At 43.2% G+C, this 22,064-nt stretch overlaps 1 protein-coding gene across 3 annotated transcripts in view; it reads right to left on the reverse strand.

The window, feature by feature from the left end:
• Positions 1-18,898, reverse strand: part of vstm4a (V-set and transmembrane domain containing 4a) — a 55,569-nt gene extending 36,671 nt beyond the window's left edge. The window contains exons 1-3 of one of the 3 annotated variants that reach the window (XM_041176077.1): positions 18,405-18,897; positions 8,144-8,536; positions 2,319-2,387 (exon numbers count right to left, since the gene is read on the reverse strand). In XM_041176077.1, coding sequence (XP_041032011.1) covers positions 2,319-2,387; positions 8,144-8,536; positions 18,405-18,453 — 511 coding nt within the window. In that variant the 5' untranslated portion in view covers positions 18,454-18,897. Of the gene's footprint in view, positions 1-2,318; positions 2,391-8,143; positions 8,537-18,404 lie in introns of all 3 variants that reach the window. The other 2 variants (XM_041176076.1, XM_041176078.1) reach the window with 2 other exon arrangements.
• Positions 18,899-22,064: the final 3,166 nt, after the last annotated feature.

Below are 22,064 nucleotides of genomic sequence, written 5' to 3' on the forward strand. Positions count from 1 at the left end.
AAGAAACCAAAAAAAAAACATGCAGCATTGGCTAGTGAGGAAAGGAAACCATTCAGGCATAGGACGATTGAGCAACAATGAAACAAGGAATTTGACAGGCTACCTATCGAAGCTAAAGGATAGAAAGAAATCTCCTTGATGTTGACCACGTGGAGCACAAGAAGGGCCAAAAAGTTATTACGGAAAGTACCTAAAGTAATCACTTTGTAGCTGTTGCAAATCAGAAGGTGAGGTAAATTAAAGAAAGAATCTTGCATTTACATTGCAACTTTCATGGCCTCAGGACATCCCAAAGCACTTTAAGGGCAGAATTTTACCTCCCCATTTTGGCTGGGGGCAGGGCCGTAAAATGCATCGAGACATTCTAACCCTGTTAACAACAGCGAGAACATAAAATCCCGCCGGCGTAAAATTTCACCGAAGTGCAGTTATTGTTGTAATATAGGAAACTTTCAAATTAATACAGCGCATTTTATATGGGAACAGTAGCTGCAAGTGAAGACTGTGAGTGAGATTGGGCGCTGCCATTAATAAAAGAAGCAAACCTTCTACTTAAGTTGAATGTCAAATATAATGAGTGAAACTCCTCGTATTGAGACGCCTGAAAAATAGCGGGGAGAACCAAAATCAGTATTGGATTGTCCAGGTGTGTTTTGATTTTCTGTAAACACTTTGCAAACTTGCCAGCAGCCTTGGATCTTCACTGCAGTCTCAAAGTTGCTGACCAGATTGTTTAAAAAGGGGATTTTCAAATTTACAGAGCAGGATTTCTGATGATATCAGATACCTCATTGACAAAGGCAGCAAACTGTGGCGGCTCACTTTGCAACACACACTACTGTGCTGAATTGTTCTGCTGGCTTACTGTACGTTCATAATTGCAATGCCTCTTTTTATTGTGTGTTTTGTCACAAAGACACTTTGTGCCATAAATGTTATTTTTTCCCCAGAAAAGAGGGTACCGAGTACTGATAGAGGTCATGAAAACAATGAAGGTATTTTATGGGGTGGATGTAGAGAAATTGTTTCCACTTGAGGGGAGACCAGAACTAAATGCCATAAGAGCGTTACTAATAAATCCAACAGGGGACATAGGAGAACTCCTCACCCAGAGAGTTATTAGATTCTGAAACATGCAACTGCATAGTAAGCGAGGTGAAAGCATTAATGTATTTAAGGGGAATGTGACTAAATATATGAAGGAGAAAGGAATAGAAGGCTGTGCTGATAGGTGGAATGGGAGGATGGAGGATAAACATTGGCCTAGACCAGTTAAGCCTGTTTCTACGTTGTAAGTTCTATGTACCTCGATATACTAGAAAGAGAACTGCTGCAACCTGGATCCAAGATAAGCTTGGAAGAAGTTTGTGCATTATCAGGTCTTTATAAACTGCCTCTGGAGGCTTTCAGATATAAACACCATAGTTTGCTGGTCTACACAACTGCCTGAGATTTCACAACTGAGATTGAATGATTTTTGTTAGGCAAGGGATTTAATGGCAACATAAGCAAGGCAGCTAGATAGAGTCATGATACGAATGAGCCATGATCTAAATGAATGCTGCAACAGGCCTGAGGGGCTAAGTGGCTTCCCTGTTCCTATCTTGTTTATTATACCGGCTGTAGTGCAGTGAAGTGACCGCGGCATTTAATCCTGTATCAGATTGGAGTCGCGTAATTTGTTCTTGGCTTTCTGACTTTCCTTGGTCATAGAGTCAGAGTCATTTCGGTACAGAAGGAGGCCATTCAGTCCATCAAGTTCATGAACTCTGAAGAGCAATCCAGTCAGATCCAATTCCCCCATTCTATCCCCGCTGGCCCTGCTAGTTTATTACCTACAAGCGCCTATCCAATTTCCTTTTGAAACTATTGATCAACTCTGCTTCCACCACCCTTGGAATCAGCCAGATCCAGATCATTATGCAGCAAGCGCTACAATAGTTTTCCTCACATCCCCACTATATCCTTTGCCCAAAATTTTAAATCTGTGCCCTCTGGCCCTTGTACAACCAACTAACGGGGTTGGGGGGGGGGGGGGGGGGGGGGGGGGGGGCAGCTTTTCTTTGCCTACCTTATCGAAACCTGTCATAATCTTGTACACCTCTATCAGATCTCCTCAATCTCCTTTTACCCAAGGAGAAAAGCCCCAGCTTCTCCAGCTTAACTTTGTAGCTAAATTTCCTCATTCTTGGAACCATCCTGATATATCTCCTCCGCACCGCCTACCCATCAGAAGTCATTGACAGTTGGTTAATTCATGACCAGAGATTCCCATAGTGTTAATATGCAATTCAATCTGAGAGGTGAAACCATTTTACCTTCAAAGAGTGTCGAAGATTCACTTGTACTCTCCGAGACCAGCGCAGTAGTTGCTTGTGGTACACGCACTGCTGATAAATTCAGAGCAAAGAAAAATAGCCATGTGATTTTTGTACTCCTTTGATCATTATTATCAAATGCACAGGTTTAAACATGACAGACACTAATTAGTTTTTGTTAAAGATCTCACGTGTAACATGTTTCTTCTCCTCACCTTTCACATTCACAGCAGTTGTCACAGTAGGAGAGGGGTCGTAGCTGCCAGTACATTTCCAGCATTGATTGCCTCCAGAAGGTGGCTCAAAACCCCTCAAGGGCAATTAGGGATGGGCAATAAACACTGGCTGACTTGCCAGTGATGCCCACATCCATGAAAGAATAAGAAAGGAAGATGTGAGTCCAAGGGTTCAAAGGGGATGTTGTGGGATGGAGTGTTGGGGGGAGCTGGTGGGCCACATTGGGTGAGGTCTAAACCTTCCTTGTGGGGCCTGCTCACTGATGCACAGTTTGGATTCTGCCAGGGCCACTGAGCTCTCAGCCTCATTACAGCCTTGGTTCAAACATAGATGAAAGAGCTGAACTCAAGAGGGGAGGTGAGAGTGACTGCCCTAGACATCATGGCCACATTTGACTGAATATGGCATCAAAGAGCCCTAGCAAAATTGAAGTCAATGAAAATCAGGGGGAAAACTCTCCCCTGCTTGGAGTCATATCTAGCACAAAAGGAAGATGATTGTGCTTTTTGCAGGTCAATCATCTAAATTCCAGGACATCACTGCAGGAGTTCTTCAGGGTAGTGTCCTAGGCCCAACCATCTTCAACTGCTTCATCAATGACTGTCCATCATTCATAAGGTCGGAACTGGGGATGTTCACTGGTGATTGCACAATGTTCAGCACATTCACAACTCCTCAGATACTGAAGCAGCCCATGTCCATATGCAGCAAGACCTGGACAATATCCAGGCTTGGGCTGATATGGCAAGTAAGATTCAGACCACACATGTGCCAGGCAATGACCATCTCCAACAAGAGAAAATCTAACCATCTCCTCTTGACATTCAATGGTATTACCATCACTGAATCCCCTATCAACATCCTGGAGGTTACCATTGACCAGAAATTGAACTGGACTTGCCATATAAATACCATGGCTACAAGAGCAGGTCAGAAGCTAGAATTCTGTAGCAAGTAACTCACCTCCTAACTCTCCCAAACCTGTCCATCATCGACAAGGCACAAGTCAGGAGTGTGATGGACTACTCTCCACTTGCCTGGATGAGTACAGCTCCAACAACACTCAAGAAGCTTGACACCATCCAGGACAAATCAGCCCACTTGAATGGTGCCCCATCCACTACCTTAAACATTCACTCCCTCCACCACTGACGCACAGTAGCAGCAGCAAGTACCATCTACAAGATGCACTGCAGCAACTCACCAAGGCTCCTTCGACAGCGCCTTCCAAACCCACGACCTTTACCTCCCACAAGGCCAAGGGCAATAGATGCATGGGAACATCACCACCTACAAGTTCCCCTCCAAGTCACTCACCATCCTGTCTTGGAACTATATCGCCGTTCCTTCACTGCCGCTGGGTCAAAATCCTGGAACTCCCTCCCTAACAGTACGGTGGGTGTACCTACACCACCTGGACTGCAGCGGTTCAACATCGTGGCTCACCACCACCTTCTGAGGGGCAATTAGGGATGGATAATAAAAGGTGGCTTAGCCAGCGACACCCACATCCCAAGCACAAATGCATTTTTGAAAATAGAGTTGCAGCTTCAATTATGTCAGACCACAATCCACAGATTCAAGAAGGATACCCACTGACCTCAGGCCTTTGCCTCCTGTTCAGAAACCCTGGTTAAAATTGTAGAGAATGGAACCCAAGCAGGAAAACACTGGTCTAATTTATTTGTCTACCCATCCTCCCATTACCTGATCTTTTTTTCAATCCTACAAGATTCAGTCCTGTAGCCCAGCAGTTTTCAAACTGGGAGCAACGTTCCCTCTCCTTGCGGGTAAAAACCTGCTCATCAGGTGTGAGGCGGTCTCTTGCTGTACATGGCACAGGTCTGGCCCATTCCTCACTCCTGCACCGTGGTGATTGCCGGAGCTATCTTCCACTTCATCTGGAGGTTGAAAATAGACCATGTTCGCAGGGACACATTGTACAAACCTCTAGACAACGGGGGGAAAACATACCCATAAACACCCTCATCATGAAGGCCACCTTTGTGTGCGGCTGCATCAAGCTGTGCGTAGACCCTTGGTACGCAAACACCAAGTGTCACTACGTGCTGAGGTTCTACCTGTTCCCGGTGTTGGGAAGGTTGGGTCTGGCCACGCCGCTGCAGAACGCTCCAAGCAGTTACACCACCTATCCTTTATGGAAAGGTTTCTGCAGAAAAACACCTTTGACCACAAGCCCATCGGGCACGCCTGCACTTAACATCCTAGAGGCCCTGCGGGAAAAAGAGATGGTATATCCCGTCCGATCGTTCCCTGAGCAGACTTGTCAAAGTCATTTGGCAGAATGCCATATCACCAGAACTTTCAAGCAAGCACCAAGTGGTAGCTTAGCTGGTGGTGAGAAAGGCCCTCCCTGTCAGATCCTTCCTACATGCCCTCGAGGTGGCTGTGGTGGGGAAGATGCCATTGTTCACCACCTTGTGGATTGTGCCTTTGCAAAGGAGGTCTGGAGAGTGACACAGTGGTTTTTGTCGAGGTTCATCCTGAGCAGTTCTGTGACACAGGACTCTGTGCTCTATGGGCTGTTCCCAGGGATGCACACTGAGACAAACATCAACTGCAGATGGAAGATCATCAAGAGGCTCTTTAGTCTGCCCAAAGCTTTCTGGTCGTCCAGTGCAAAGAGTTGTCCTCAAACAAGTTTTGCATTCCGGCACACTCCAAGATCCAAGAATATGTGCTGATGGACACACTAAAGCTTGGGACAGCCACCACAGAGGCGTAGTGAGGAAAGGTCACTGTCTAAGATCTTTTAGCCATAGTACACTGAGGGACTGGAAAATTTGAAGAACCTCCTTGGGCTGTATGTCTGAATTTGTGAATACAGGAGTTTGAAATTATATTGCGAGACTTCAGAGGGGAACACGTTGAATGAAAGAAAGTTGAATTCTATTGCACCTTCTGTAATTTTCAGTCCGAAATGTTTAGCCCCCAGGCTGCATGCCTACATATACTGTAAATATGAAGAGAATTACAATTGTATGGAGGCACCTCAGGAGTTTTTTAATTCGTTTGTGAGACGTGGGCATTTCTGGCCAGGCCAGCATTTATTACCCGTCCCTGGTTCAGAGGCCGTTTTAAGAGTCAACCACAGTGCAGTGGGTTTGGAGTCACATGTAGACCAGGCCAGGTAAGGACAGCAGATTTCCTTCCCTACAGAACATTAGTGAACCAGATGAGTTTTTACAACAATGGTTTCATAGACATCATTAAACTTTTTTAATTCAAATTTTCATTGATTTCAAATTTCACCATCTGCTGTGGCAAGATTCAAATCCAGGTCCCCAGAGCATTAAACTGGGTCTCTGGAATACTAGCCCAGTGACAATACCACTACACCTTTGCCTCCCCATGTATGAGCACTGAATGGAGACAAGTTGAATTTTATAGCACTTTCTGTAAATTTCAAGTTGAAATGCTTTGTTAAGTACGTTTACAAATTTTATGAATAAAGTATATTTTTGAAAAATAAACACTTCTCAGTTTATGGATGCCTTGCAAATATTGACTCCTGTTACATTTTTTTTGGAGTTTCTTTATAATTTTTACTCAACATAATTTTGTCTTCTGCATTTTAAGCTACCTTGATAGGTTAATATGTCTTGCAAAAAGCACTCTCCTTTGCCAATATTTCTGGGTGGATTCATAAGATCATTAGATTATGAACAGAAAACCCTCCCATTCTGTGCCATCCCCCAGAGCCTTGTCTTGTAGCATGTTATTAATTTGGAGGTAATGGTGGCGTCGTGGTAATGTCACTAGATCAGTGATCCTCTGGGAACATGAATTCAAATCCCACCATGGCAGCTGGTGGACTTTTAAATTCAATGAATAAAACCTGGAATGGAAAGCTAATCTCAGTAAATGATAAAACTATAATTTGCCATAATGATTGCCATAAAAATCATCTGATTCACCTGTGTCCTTTAGGGAAGGAAATCTGCCATCCTTACCTGGTCCGGCCTACAATGTGACTCCAGATCCATAACAATGTGGTTGACTCTTAACCGCCTCTGAAATGGGCTAGTAAGCCATTCAGTTCAAGGGCAATTGGGGACACTGGCCTTGCCAGTGACGCCCTTGAAAGAATAAATGTTGAGAAAAGACCAAAGCCCACAAGTTAAAATCACATTGCTGACATTAGAATTTTATAGCTTTCTCTGTCACTTAATAATTAGATCAATGCAAGATTATCTCACTGTGGACACTTCTTGTGTGATAGCATTGCAGCACTGTGAGTTGCGAGATACATTACCACTTCAATCAGACTGCTATATTCAAATAACTTGGTTTGATCCTTACCTTGCTGAAAGCATTCCCATTCTCTCTCGGGGGGGATCATTTCAAATATTTTGTTTAATGGATCACTGGGAATATATATCCTATTCTGTATATTGACAGGGGTTTTCATCAGCGTTGTCTTGTGCTGTAAGTCATGCATAGTTACTTCTCCTCTTCTTACCTTATTGGATCGTTATGGGGTGAAATTTGGTTCAGTGCTCAAAAACGAGTACTGCTTGCAAGATAACAGACGGTTAGCCATTATGAGGTTTCAGCTTGTAAGGTTTTGGTTTTTTTTCAGCCTTGCCAAGTTTCAGCAAGGTTACATAAAGTGTTTTCAGAAGACAGAATTGACAATTAAAGTGAATTTGGAGCTGGATCAGAAAACTGAGCTGAAATGAATGGTGTCAGTGCTGAGCCAAGCCAGAACTAAGGTTTTTTTTCTGTTTTCAAATCTCTCCCCCAGATCTTGGAAAACATCTTGTGAGATTTTTTTCAAAGAGAAAACTAGAACAAGGTTTACAAGATTTGGGCTTTCCAATGCAAATGCATCTTAATGAAGGCAACATGTTAACTGTTGAAATCTAGCCAGACAAACCATGGCCAATAGAAAATCGAGATGAAACATCAGTGGAGGAATTAAGAGTTTACCATGAGGGGACTGAGCGTGAGAGAGAGAGGATAGAACATGACTAGCTCTCCGGGGTTTGCCTACGACTGTAGCCAAGTTCCCTCTTTTTAATGGTTGAAAGGCTCTCAAACAAAACAAATTAAGTGTCAACCTAGAACAATGTACTGCAACACAATGAAACAGCCACCCCTTCTCAAAGAAAAGCATAATAACAGGGATCACTATGGAGAAGTCATTGTGAGAGGCTTGGCTGAAGTAAAGGATCATGGGAAAGCCTGGATGGAGAAATTGTCATGGTGAGTCTGAGAGGAGAGCTGGAATTGGGTCAAGGATTGTACAAGCACAAAAACAATAGCTTTTAATCACTATACACACACACACACACTTATTTAATGTAGTGCAATCACTCATAGGTGTAATATGCAATTAAATACAGTAAATGTTACATACAACTGCATTTTTCCTCACCTCTATGGTTGCTAAGCCAACGAGAGAATTGTGAGCTATATGTGGGGGCTTTACATTTTGTTTTTAATATGGCAATTACAGGGCAGTTCAATCATTTTTAACTTCATGATTTGGCGAGCATCCGACCATTTTATTTGCGCCTTTAAGCAATACTACTCTAAGTGATCAATACAAAGCTTATTCTTACCTTTCACTTCTGTGGTGTTGTCTCCATTAGATATTGACAGCCACCTCCTATTCAGGTTTGCGATTTCCTGGACTTTGCATCTGTAATGCCCTTCATCACTGTTGTGAAACTTGTTGATGATCAATACGTAAACCTTGGCGAGGCCCTGCTCAAAGAACTGGAGCTCACAACGGCGCTCTCTACAGTTACGGAATGCTTGCACGTGGCCTGTTCGATTCAGCCGTAGGATTCTTTGATTGTCGTACAATGAATTTGAGAAGAGCCAGACCAGAGATAAGTAACTGTTCCTCCTTTTCTGCTGAGATACACGGCAGAAGAGGGTGCCCCGTTGTCCTTCTGAGAACTCCACCACAGGCCCTGGGGTTACAATGACCTTCAAGGCCTTACAGATATCTGTAACCAGGAAGCAAAAGCATCACACTATAATAGATACTGTTAATGTTATACCGCTACACTGTATCAATATTGTACAATAAATATTTACACCTAGTTTGTTTCAACAGCATTTTACCATAAGCCCATTTAACCTCAGAAGTTTCTCTCATTTCTGAAATCAATGGAAAGTCTGAGTTCAAGTCATTTGTTGCCCTTTAACAAATGATCCTGTAGCTTTTAAAAGAGGACTGTGGTTGACCGTGGAATGATCATTTTTCCCCTTGTTTCTCTCCCAGAAACCGTGTTCATTTGTGCAAAACGTAAGGGCGGAATTTTACGGCAGTGGGATTTTACATTCCGGCTGTCGTTAACGGGGTTTAGAATGTCGCGCCGCACTTTACGGCCCCTTCCCCACCAAAACGGGGCTGTAAAATTCTGCCCAAGAGTTTCGAACTGGTGCCCTGGGACTCTTGGGGAGGAGAAAGAACCAGGCGGGTAATCAGCTGTTTGACCATCATCAGACTTCGGTTCTTTTTTCCTGCATTGGCTGATATACTAGTTTGCTATTTGGTGCTCTACTCATTGGGGTAGACACGAGTTGTGCTCATTTTCCAGGTGCAAAATAGAAGGAAGGAGGTTGTTAAAGGCTGTGCCCTGCAGCCCAAAGTTACATATCTGATATCAAATTGACCCCGGGAGTTTTTCAGGTGCCCTGTGTCATGAAGCTACTAATTCACATCATATTATTGGAAAATATATATTTTTTTTAAGATAGAGGTTTAGTCTGTGGGTGTGTCTTAATTGGATTAAAGCTAGCTAGTCTGGGTGGTTTGACGTGTACTAGTTTTGAGATGTAAGAGGTTGAGTGTATTTGCATTTTTTGAATAGAGCACTCAAGAAGTGGGGTGAAATCTGGCACCTAGCTAGCAGAGACCAAGCAATATGTTTGTATTACTAATAAAATTGGAACTACAAAAGGGGTTTTATTGTTAGAAGAGGTGGAGTTCAAAGGGGCTGGTGATACAATGAGAGTTTACGTTCAATGAGCTGTGTGGGTATAACAGATAGCAGTTGTGTGTGTGCAGGGCAGAGACAACGCAAGAGCAAAGCAGTTGTAAGCCAGCAACTGTCTCGACAAGAACCAAAATGAAAGGAACCTCATTTTGAATTCGTAAGATGAAAATAGTTTGCCTGATGTCTGCTTAAGTCTGTGGGTTGCTGTTGCCTTAATGGAGATTAGTTTGGGGATTTGTTAAAAGTTATCATAGTAATTTGTAACCATGTGTAACCATTTTTATATATTTAACTTGTGTAAATTAACAAATGTGTCATATACTTTGATATAAAACCTCTCAAGAACTGGTGGCCTGATTCCTGAATTTGGAGTTGCATCTCAAACATACAAAAATAAAAATATAGGTTATGACAGTTGTTTAAAGTTTCCCTCTGGGATTTCTAAATAACTCAGCCTTACCAACTGCTGTGTCATAATACCTGGGCAACTTCCTTAGATCCTTTTCATATTGTAATGAGGGAGCATAACGCTGGCTTAAGGAACTTTCAGCAAAATTCAACAACGCCGAGCAGATCCAACACCAAGTTGGCTCCACTAGGCCTCATCAAGACTGCAGTGACCTCACGTGCAACTGCCATTAAAAAAGTATTTTATATTCCACTTATCGCTTTGTGCTCTTCCCAGCTTCACAGCACTCCTGAGGGCCACTGTCAGTTAGGCACCCGCTAGCTGGCAGCTCCTGTACATTATAACAGTGTGGCCTGAGGAGCTCTATTTTGTAGAGTCTCGGACTTCCTGGTTCAGGCACGCACTGCTTGCTTTGGAAGTTAGGTCAGAGGAATATGCCCATGTTTGGAGGGGCACCCTGGCATTATGCCTATGTGTACAGGGGACTCTCTGCACATAAATCGCTGACACTGAAAAGAGGTCCACTCCTCTCCCAGCTTACTTAGGTGTGAGTGGCCATCATCCTACCAAGGTAAGTTGAGACAGAGGTTGAATGTTGAGTCACTTCACAGCAAGTCCAGCATTGTAACTATTGCAGCAAATCCCACCTATTATTCTAATTGCATTCTGCTGTTCAATGCTAATGACATTTTGTCTGATGCATGATGGAATAGCTTGAAGTTCAAAAACATTTTCAAACAGCACAAACAGCTTTAACTTAAAATCATAATTTTCAGCATCTGTTTGCATTTCTTCAATAAAGTATTTTAGTTTCAGCTTTTATTTGTTAGCTTTTCATCTAATAATAAAATTGTCACGTAATTTAGGTTGAAACTTGTGATTGAACAGCTCTGGTTTTAATTACTTGCTTAAAGGCCTTTTTGCTTTGGCAATCTCTTGTTGCTAAATGGTGTCAGTTAAAGAAAATAAAATGGAAAACGTGAAAACAATTAGCGTTCCCTATAATGTTTGGCTTAAATCGTTAATTGGAAAACATAACTCATTTTCTTAAAATCAAACTTTGGGATTGAGTGACACAGTACACAAGCACACTGTCCTTTCACCCATTAGAGCTCAGTTTGAAAATTAACTAGATTAACAGGCTCCTCTCTGGTTTGGTGATTTGTGTGTATTTGCGTAGCTTCCAAGCGGGTGAGACTCATAGCAGAAAACTGAAGTGTTCGTCAGGCAGGGCTTAGTGATTCAGATATTATAAACTGATGATCAACCCCTATATATCTGGATAGAGATTGGCAAGATCACAGAGACTAGGCCATCAGCAAAGATGCCACATTGATATAATCCAGCCTGTTCTTTTGATGCTGGGGTTAAGGCACAATGTCGTGGAGAGTGCAGATGCAACGGGGCCAGTAATGTACTTGTGGTTCAGGGCTGCTGGAAATACCGCAATTTATAGAAACAAAGTACATATTGAACTACCGCAAATTATAGAAACAAAGTACATATTGTTCGCATGTTCTGTCTTTGCATGCAAAAGCACTTTGCATGCAATGAAGTATTTTTGAAGTGTCATCATTGTCATAATGCAGGGAAAAACAGCACCCAGTTGATGCGCAGCAAGCTCCCACAAACAGCATTGTGATAATGACCAGATAATCCGTTTGTGACACTGGCTGAGGGATAAACATTGGCCAGGGCACCAGGAGTATTCCACGGCTCCTCTTTAAATGGGATCATTTGGATGCAGCTGAGAGAACAGTTGGTCTAACACGTCATCCAAAAATGGCACTTCTGACAGTGCAGCATTCCAGATTACAGACTCAAGTTTCTGAAGTGGAATTTGAACCTACAACTCTCTGAGAAAGAGGAAAGAATGTGCAGCCAAGCACCACATCAGAAAGTGAAAAGGTTAACCTTTTTTAAAAACTCTTTCACTCTACATTGTTCATCATATACAGGAGAGTACCAAGGCCGTTTGAGCGGGATTTCTAATGCCAGAAACTCAAAGGGCTCTGGCGTTATGATGGCAGCTTTCCCTTTAAGGAAAAAATTACCCCATGGAGGAGAATACAAACAGCAAATTGGCCTTGAGACAAGCCATAGTCTATAAACTGGAAGGCAGTATTAGAAGGTCAAGTCCAAACAGGATAAGTGAGCACCCAGTGAGCACTTAGCAACTGAAGTATTTCTTGGGCATGGCTCAGTGATTCAGGTATTATAAGCTATCGATGGGAGTGCTCAGTTCCGACAGTTCTCGATCACAAACATCTCTCACCTTAAATGAGCACATGGCAAAATGAACCCAATGCAGTTCAGTCGAAGTTCTTTATCAGAGGAATAATTGAAGGTAAGAAAAGCTTCACTGTATCACGTGTCAAAGTTCTCCCTCTGTTAAGACACTGTAAAACCCATCTCCTTGAGCAAAACCTGTCCTAATATCTCCTTATATGGCTCAAATCTTATTTGATAATGCTCCTGCCTAGTGCTTGGGATGCATTGCTATGTTAAAAGTGCTGTATAATTGTAAGTTGTTGTCGGAGTGACTGCAGCTGCATTTAAAATTTAAAAGATGGAGGGGGGTGGTGGCATTATAATCAAGCACTGATCCAAACCCAGAGCCTCTCGGGTCTGTATGGTGCCATTATTTATTGCCTTGCCCAGCTGATCTGTCAAGCTTAGTCCTGATGTTGGATTCTGTATAAAAAGGGTGGTCTCTTATTTGGAAGCATGAAAACTGGAATAAAAAGAACTTTCACTGATATTTTTACTTTGATTTGTGCTGTGTGCCACATAAAGACATCGTGATATTTGTGTCAGTTTTCTAAGGAACAGTTTAAATGCCACGAGTAACAATTTAGAAAGGTTCCAGAATGAAGGAGTTCGGACGTGATTGGAATCACCACAATAAGAATGACTGTGGTCAGGGAATTAAGCAGCAGAGCCATTCTATGCTGTTTATGCCAGTCAATCACTGTCGTCTACCATCTGATTGTCAGTAATCACGGGCCATTGCTAAAACGATTCACACCCTTTCATGGCTAACCCCAAATCATGACTCCATGGTCAACACTGCATCTGAAGAGTTGTAGAATTCACTACAGTGAAGAAACCCAACTGACAGACAGATAAAACTTTTCACTGCACACCAGCAAATATGTCAAACCACCACTGAAATATTTTTGAAAGCACATGCCACATATAATTAGAAAAGCTGATTGCTGCAACTTTACTATAAACAGTCTCAGACTGAGCCTCCTAGGTAACCTATAGAGAGTCTTGCGTCTACCTGTTGGGTACTCAAAGGCTTTCTGTGCGGTTACTGTTGCTTGTAGTTGCATGTTTATATCCAATTCACTGAGCCCTAAGAGACAGAATTCCCTCCCAAATTCCTTCCCCTCACTGCTCCCTCACTCCTCCTTGAAAACGCTTCTTAAAACTTTTCTAATGACCAAGTTTTTGGTCATCCAGTCTAATCTTCTTTGACTCAGTGTCCATTTTTTGTCTGATTATGTTCCTGCGCCTTGTGATTTTTCACTATATTAAAAGTGCTGTTTAAATGCAAGTTGTTATTAAGGGGATAAGTTAGTGTTACTAGCTTACATGTCAACATAAGCAGTCCATGTGATCTAGTGAGAAGTCATGACATATTATTGTGTTACATGCAGTTGTGCGTCGATATAGAACATTTCCAGCTCATGGGGAAAAGAATGGCAAAATCCAATTTAGGCAAAACATTCAGATTGGCAGAATTATTCAGACTAGGCCATCAGTGAAGAGGTGAAGATGCCACATTGATATAATCCAGCCTGTTCTTTTAACGCTGGGGTTAAGGCACAATGTCATGGAGAGTGCAGATTCAACGGGGCCAATAATGCAGTTGCAGTTCAGTGCTGCTGGAACTAGTGCAGTTTGTAAAAACAAAGCACACAATTGTTTGCATGTTCTGTCTTTCAGGGCATCGCAAAGCACTTCACATGCAGTGAGGCATTTCTGAAGTGTCATCATTGCCCTAATACAGGGCAAAAAAAGCACCCAACTTATGCACAGCAAGTTCTCACAAACAGCATTGTGATAACGACCAGATAATCTGTTCATGATAGTGGCTGAGGGATAAGTATTGGCCTGGGCACCAGGATTACTCCCCAGCTCCTCTTTAAATGAGATCATTTGGATGCATCTGAGAGGACAGACATTGGTTTGCAAATATCTAGAGAACATGGGCTACCTCACTTCAACTCTGCATTGGTTGCAGTATAGCTGTCAAAAACTCCGTCATGCTGCCTGAGATCGTTTTATACAGAATTTCTCACAGGGCCAGCTGTCCCACCTTTCCTGGCTTTACAATTCAGCTAGCATTTGAATCCAACTGAGTTTTGTTCCTGCCAATACCAGTCTTTAAACTAGTGCAACTGTATTTTCTTATATTTTGGTCAAATAGTTTAGTGAAGTCAGATTATGATTACAAGATTATGTAACATTATGGCAAGATTATGTCACATTTTTAGAGAAAAGCTTGTAGGATCCTCATTTTTGCAATATTGAGCACCAGCTACAGCTTGACTTTGAACCCTAGCCCACACAAATCTTCCTTTTATATTTGTTTTAAGTTTGTGAAAATCTACACCAAATGACATCTTTTTAAATTCCTTCATTAGAAACCAAAGCAGCTGTCACAGGGCCAATATCCTTATTTCTCATTGACAATCTGTTCAGTGTAGATGTCAATGTGTATCTTGAGCCCGTTACAATCATACAATCCAGGTTGTTTTAAGCACACTCCATGGTGGGATTACTATAACCACCCCGCACCCTCCCCTACTCCCGCTCAGAATTATGTTTACTGTCAAATGACAGCAGAGACTATCTTTAACATTGCTGAGCTAGCTATAAGCAGGCTACTGTGGCAAAAGTGAGAAGCTGTGTGTGCAGTAGCATGTGTCAACAGGAGATGTTTGTTGCAATTACAAATGGGCCCCCTCAGAGTACAGAACCCTTCTTGCTCACCTGTCATTCAATGAGATGCTCATTCCTGCAATTGTTTCCTAAATAACTTCATAGATTTCCATAATGGTGTTTGCCTAAACTTACACTGGACTTTCACAGCCAATAGATTAATACATCAATCTGAGCTCAATTAAATTCCAACTTCCAAAGGTGAAAGGCCAGCATTTTAACTCCTGTAGCACCCATTGCATCTATCGTTACAAAGCTGACTAAAGTGGATATGCCCTGAATTCAGTCCTGGACATCACACCCCAGGAAGGATATCGGGCCTTGGAGAGAATGCAGCATGGATTCAACAAGATGATACAGGGGCTTCAAGGGTTAAAATATGAGAACAGGGTGTGTAGATTAGACTTGTATTCCTTTGGTGTAGAAGACTGAGCAGTGATATAAATTGATGCATTTAAGATGATTAAACCTGACAGGGTAGATGGAGAAAAACTGTTTCCTATGACGGGGCAGTTCAAAACAAGGGGGCATAACCTTAAAATTAGAGCCAGGGATGATGTCAAGAATAATTTCTTCTACCCTACAAAGAGTAGCAGAAATCTTAACTCTCTCCCTCAAAAAGCTGAGGGGTTCAACTGAAAACTTCAAAATTGAGACTGATAGATTTGTTAGGCAAGGGTGTTAAAACTTATGGAACCAATGTGCACAAGTGAAGCTAAGGTACAGATCAGCAATGTTCTAATTGAATGGCCGACCAGACTCGAAATGCTGAATGGTCTCCCCTGTTCCTATGAATTCAGTCCAGGATTCTAAGTGCCCGTGGAGCACTGAGATTCATACCCAGGCTATTTGTATCAATAAGCCTCAAATATATCTCTGTTACATTACTTGCTAGGCATCATTAAATCATTTGTGACCTTATTCACTGCCAATTAACCTCCTATGGAGTTACTCCCAGCCAAAAAAATAGACTGTCCCTTGGCTCACACAGGACCCTTACAGGCAACAGGCTGAATAGCCTTCATACCCATCAATCTGAGTTTGATTGGAGTCAAAAGCCCTGATGGTGGCTCCAGATACCTCGACATTGCTACTGACATACTCACTTCAATATTTTCGGAAAACTACACAACTCAAGAGTGGCATATTTATCAGTGTATCACAGGCATCTCATATTTTACTGAAAGTGAGTTGCTGGTTACAGTTTTTGCACATCTGCTAGAAAACCATAGCAATATCAAACAATTTTGCTCAACTTGATACCATTTAACAGGAAATAAAGATACTTGGTGCATTACTGTATACAAAAGCAGTATTAACTCTCTTTCAAGTAACATAGGTCAATTGACAGCATATTTAAACTGGGTTACCTCACTGATGCCTAATTTCCAAATGTCATCCAATCTTAGACAACAATGCCTATCATAGAGACCCAAGTTATCACCAGCTATGTTCAATTTTTTTTTTTGATGTTTGGGAAAATGTTCTAAAGTTGTTCCATGGGCAGTCAGCTAATTCCCTATGTATGTTCTCTCTGCACGGCTGCCTAGCTTGTGGGATTCTCTCATCCCAATATTGTTGTGTGGAACTCTCCAAGTTCACAGTTCCACCCTCCTGTTGGGGAAATTCACTTGGTTTGTACTGTCTTCAAAAGTAGAAGCCAAAATAAATAGCACTGCCATTGGCATTTAACTTGTGTATTGGCACAGGCAGTGCTTGTGAAATTCTTCGCTGTTTTCTTTTTTAAACTGGGTCACTTTTCTGCCATCAAGTGGTGATATGGAAAGTCTCTTGGCCACTTTGCTTGTGGTACAGGCAGAAGCTGAAGGAGGCAGTCAGGCTTCTGGTACCCATGCTTCAGGGAGAGGTCTACTTTAGTGCTGATGTGCAGCACTTTTGGTTATTCACCGACACACGATGGTGGGTCACGTAACATCATCTGACATCCCAAAGCATTTCAGCGCAAGGCCGCCTTGCCAAAGAACTCTTGCAGAAGTCGGAGTTTGCACAGGTTGCAGTATAACTCCAAACTGCTGCAAAACTGCATTTCAAGGTTGTCCAGTTTGGATCACCTGGGCACTTTGAAGAGTTCGTTCTGTCTTTTCGACATCAGAACAAAACAGAAGCTCCTATCCTAGGCTTTCCTGATTAGTAATGCAATAGTGCTGGGCATCTACACTGAAGCATGCATGCACTGAATTCCAGTATCACTACAGGCTTCAATGCAGGTACCGAGTTCCACTTTTATAGCTTACTAATTAGGAGAGTTCAGGAGTCCAAGCAAAATTTGGGGATTCTGGTTTATCCACTAATTCCCATTATCCACTAAGGAGGGAGGGTTCTTTTTATTGTTTCTGATTAAAAAGTCACCACTGCAACATTTGAAAGAAAGTCAGCAGATTAAAATCCTGGTTGCCAGCATATGTATTGTATGTACAGCAGTGATGGTGCAGGATATCAGAGGTAACAGGAACTCCTCAAATTGTATGCATACTTGAAGAGGAGAGACAGTTGCAGGACTATGGGGAAAGGGCAAGGGAGTTAGACAACACTTTCAAAGAGCAGGCACAAGCACGATGGGCCAAATGGCCTCCTTCTGTGCTGTATCATTCTATCAATGGCCAGTTGTGAATGTACAGTACAGCCTCCAGACAGCACTACGCTCTGGGTGTTCTACAGCTCAAGGCTCCTGTCTGGAGAGCCTTTTCCTTTTTTCAAAGCTCCCTACTAAATCATGCTGTATCATGGAACACAAACTGGCGCAAGCCAGCCTAGCTTTAGCTGCATGCAATGCAAAAAAATATTTTGAAGGCAAAAATTGAAGTGCCAGTTCAAACTGTCCAGTAAGGATTTCCTTAAAGCTGTAAAGGACCTGGGATAGGTGAAAGTCTACAAGGTTTCGCACTAAAGCTGTTAAAACATACATTCCAACTCCTACCTCTCTTTCCATGCTTTAATATGGGGGAATATATGAGCCTGCAGGCTGGGTTCTCAACCTTGCCTTTGGAGACCCTGCTGATGGGTGACCAGGACTGGGCCTGACTGAGAGCAGGCCAGCGAGGGAGGGTCGCAAATTGGGATTGGGAGCGTGCAGGTAACTGAGGCGCTCACGCATGCCATCTTATTGCCAGCTGTCCACAGTGGGCATCCAGTGTGGGTCCACATCAGCGCCCTGTTCACTGGCAGTCGGAGGTCGATGAGGCCAAAACATTGAACAAATTGTCAGGGGGCGGGGGCGGGGTCGGGGGGGGGGGGGGTGGAAATTGAAAAGTCTAAGAAAAAGTTGGATAAAACTCGCTCTGCTAAAATCTATGGCAACTTTGCCTCGATTAAAAAAAAAGTTCTCACCAGAAAACCACTGCAGCGTTTTCAGACTGGTCCCTGAAGGGGCTCCACACAAGCATTTCGTCAGTGTTTATAACTTGTGCGGCGGCTGATTGTAAAATATCACGTCCCGTTCTCCGAGTAAAAGCCTTGAATATGTCGGCGCAGATAGAAAAGACATCTTACCTGCAGTGAGGAGCTCCGTCAACAGAACCACTACCCCCAGGATTTTCATGCTTCATACGAACGGGCCGCTTAAACCAGGCAGATCCACCGAGCGACAACCTAACATGTTATTGAATGATCCTGTCTGCTCCCTGCTCCTTAGTCTCTACACACACACACACACACGCATACAGACATTCATACATAGAATCCAACCTCCTGCTTTCTGTCTACGAATGTAGGAAATGGCATATCCTTCACTCTCCGCCAGCAAGAATGGAATTTCTTGCTGTCAGCTTTTAAATAGAACGAGACAACTTGGAGTTCATTGTCAGTGAGGCTGGGACAGATGGAAGACGTACAGCCTAAAGAGAGAGAGAGGGAGGGGGTGGGGTGTTCGGGAGAGAAGCTCCACTGTTTTGCTGGAAGAAAAGTTGCCTAGGGTTAAAAAACTTTCCAGTCAGTGCCTGCAGTAGCACTGGTAAACTCCGACTACTTGCAGGCAGGGACAGATCCGCCTATTTAGCTGCTCCTTTGGAAGAGTATGTACTACGCTGGATTTTCAAAGGTGGGGGGGGGAATGGGGAGAGTGGGGGGGTGTCAGGGGGTGGGTGGGTGGGGGGGGGGGAGTCGAGGGGAGGGAATTTGGGAGTGGCTGAGATTCAGACCTGGTTACGTGACTAATTTCATAGGCATTCCCATTTGGAGGGAATTAGCTTACTTATAATCACTTCATTGTGACCTCGTGGGGTGCAACAGAATTTTTTTTCTTCTTGAACTCATTTCTTTCGGAGGACTGAAAACTAGCAGCTTTGAACGTGAGCATTTCCCCCCTCACAGCTGGAGGCTTACAGGCACATGGACTGCATCATATGGCTGTGTTTTGTCTTGGAACGCTGGAACCCGGAGTGTGCTAATTTCTGACTCCTGGAACCTCGGACTCATTTCCCTCGGTAACTCCCCCCCCGCCCCCGCTGATGGTCCTGTGAAGCGACAGAACTGAGTGATGGGGTGCCAGGGAGTGATCGATTTATGGGCCAGAGTGCTTTGAACCCTTCTCCAATAAGCCTAATTCCAATTGACACTTTATTTGGCTTCATCTCAATGGGTAAATAGAAGATCTGAGGAAGCCAAGCTCCGTTTCAGTTTAGACTTGCTGAATATGACCTTTCCCTTTCATAGTGAGGCCACTGATGGGACGATTGTAATAACCAATCATACAGTAAAGTCCATATAAAAAAACATTGGAGATAAGATTGATTTCCATGTATCTGGTGCCGATATGATTCCATCTCTCGCTTCCACCTGCCTAACACGGATCATCCGGATCGAATTCCTAGCTCCCAATCCATTCTTTCTTTTAGACACAACCCCCATTGCATAGTCACCAAGTCCCTGACCGCTCTAAGTCCGCTCAGGCTGGGGAAGAGATTTGCATTTATGAAGCGCCTTTAACCTCCACTGGACACCTCAAAGCGCTTTAAAGCCCATTAAATACTTTTTGAAGTACAGTCACTGTTGTAATGTAGGAATCACGGCAGCCAAGCTGCGCACAGCAAGCTCCCACAAACAGCAATGATCTGGTAATAACCAGATAATCTGTTTGTTGTGATGCTGAATGGGTCATAAGTATTGGTTCAGGGCGCCAACAACATACCCCCCCGCCCCCCCCCCCCCCCCCCCCCCGCTGCTCTTCTTCAAAGTTGTGCCATGGGATCTTTTACCTCCACCCGAGCAGACATGTGGGGCCTCAGTTTTGCATTTCATTCAAAAGATGGTAGCTCTGACACTGCAGCACTCCCTCGGTATCGCACTGGAGTGTCAGGTTTGATTTTTGTGCTCAAGCCCTGGAGTGGGACCCAGAATATTGTGACTCAGAGGCATGAGTTCTACCAACTAAGCACCATAACTAAGCTAAGCTAAGATTCCAACTCCACATCCTCTGCATCATCCAGATGGCCGACTTCAACCTCCATGACATTATCCATCTCAACCCCTGTGTCAATCCATCTGCTGCTGAGAGACTTATCCTTGTTTTTGGTGCCTCCGGGCTTAACTATTCCACTGCTCTCCTGACTGACCTCTAATCTTGCAGCCTCTGTAGTCTTACACAAATCCAGAACAATGTTACCATAGACTAACTTCCACTGAGTCTTGATCTCCACTTGCCTTGATTTTAAAATTCTCATCATGTTCAAATCATTCTATGGCCCCTCCCCTCCCTATCTTCATAACCTCCTCCACCCCTCCAATCCACAATGAACACACTCCAAGTTAGAAGCCCTACATTTGATAGAAGCTGGTCCTTGGGCCTCATCTGGATATTCAGTGTGCCCTGGGCAATACCATTTGTGTCTTCATGGGTAACTTGCCCTGAATGGGGAAACCAATTCCAGGCTCCCTGTTTACCATTAGTGACACCCAGTTAAGCCTCATGCGGTGGGAATTATGAGGGTTGATGCTGCTAACCCCACAGGAAGGTTTTTTTTGAATGTAATATTCCATCATTGTCATCTGTTCATTGGGAACGAATTTAGAAAAAAGTTTTAATTTTTAGCAAGAATTAGGCCCCTGGTAAACAAGGCTCCATCAGCCTAAGGCTGGTTTTAAATGGAGGGCTACAGGGAGGGAACATAAAGTGTATATCAGAGATGGGTTATAATGGTAGGATGAGGAAATGGGGAATGCCAGGATCAGAAGAAATGAAGAATTCTCGGGTAGGGGTGGGGTCATGGAGAGATTCAAACATGGGGAAGAGAATTTTAAATCTGAGCCATTAGGAGGCCAGTCAGTACAGGTCAAAGATTACAATGAGTGTAGCTAACTTAAAGAGCAGTAAGTTGTGCAGAAAAGACATAGATGGATTGTGATTAATGATTTAGAAATGGAGCTCAATATGGACAAGTATCAAGTGATCTACTTTAGTTTCCAAGATAGAAAAATCAGAACAATTTCCAAATGATGAAAAACTAAAAAACTGTGGAGGAGCAAAGCAAGGTTAAGGGTCATTTAATGATCCAAATTCTAGGCCCCCATGTCACTGTATGAAGAAGACCAGCTTTGTCAGTTACTGGACTATTGTTCATCTCTCAATCAACACCATCAGAAACTTAACATGTTACCACTGCAGTACTGAGGGAGTGCTGTACTGCTGGAGGTGTTGTCTTTTGGTTGAGATGTTAAGCCAAGGTGCCATTTTTCCTCTCAAGTGGACATAAAAGATCCCATGGTGCTATTTTGAAAAGGTGCAGGGGCGTTTTTTTCCCAGTGTCCTGGCCAATATTTATTCAACCAGTATCACTGGTCACTATCACAATAGTGTTTAGGGGAGCTTGCTGTACAGAAATTGGCTGTCACATTTCCTACATCATAATGGTCACTACGTTTCAAATAGCGATTGATTGACTGTAAAGCGCTCTAGGATGTCCTGAGGTTGCGAAAGATGCTATATAAATGTCAGTCTGTCTTTTTTTTTTATTATCCCTGAGGGTCATCCTGTTATGCAGAGCAGTAGTGTTGCAGGTCTCTGTCATCTTTCAGGGTAGGAGATAGCTGTCTACTATTACAGGACTGAATCCATAACCTGTGCTTAGATCTAGTGAGACTCTGCACCTGGAAGCAGAGCCTGGCAAAATTACCTTGACGTCTTGCCAAGTGGAAGGTCTACTGGAATGCAGGATA

Source organism: Carcharodon carcharias, chromosome 28 (genome assembly GCF_017639515.1).
Source record: "Carcharodon carcharias isolate sCarCar2 chromosome 28, sCarCar2.pri, whole genome shotgun sequence".
Taxonomy (NCBI): Eukaryota; Metazoa; Chordata; class Chondrichthyes; order Lamniformes; family Lamnidae; genus Carcharodon; species Carcharodon carcharias.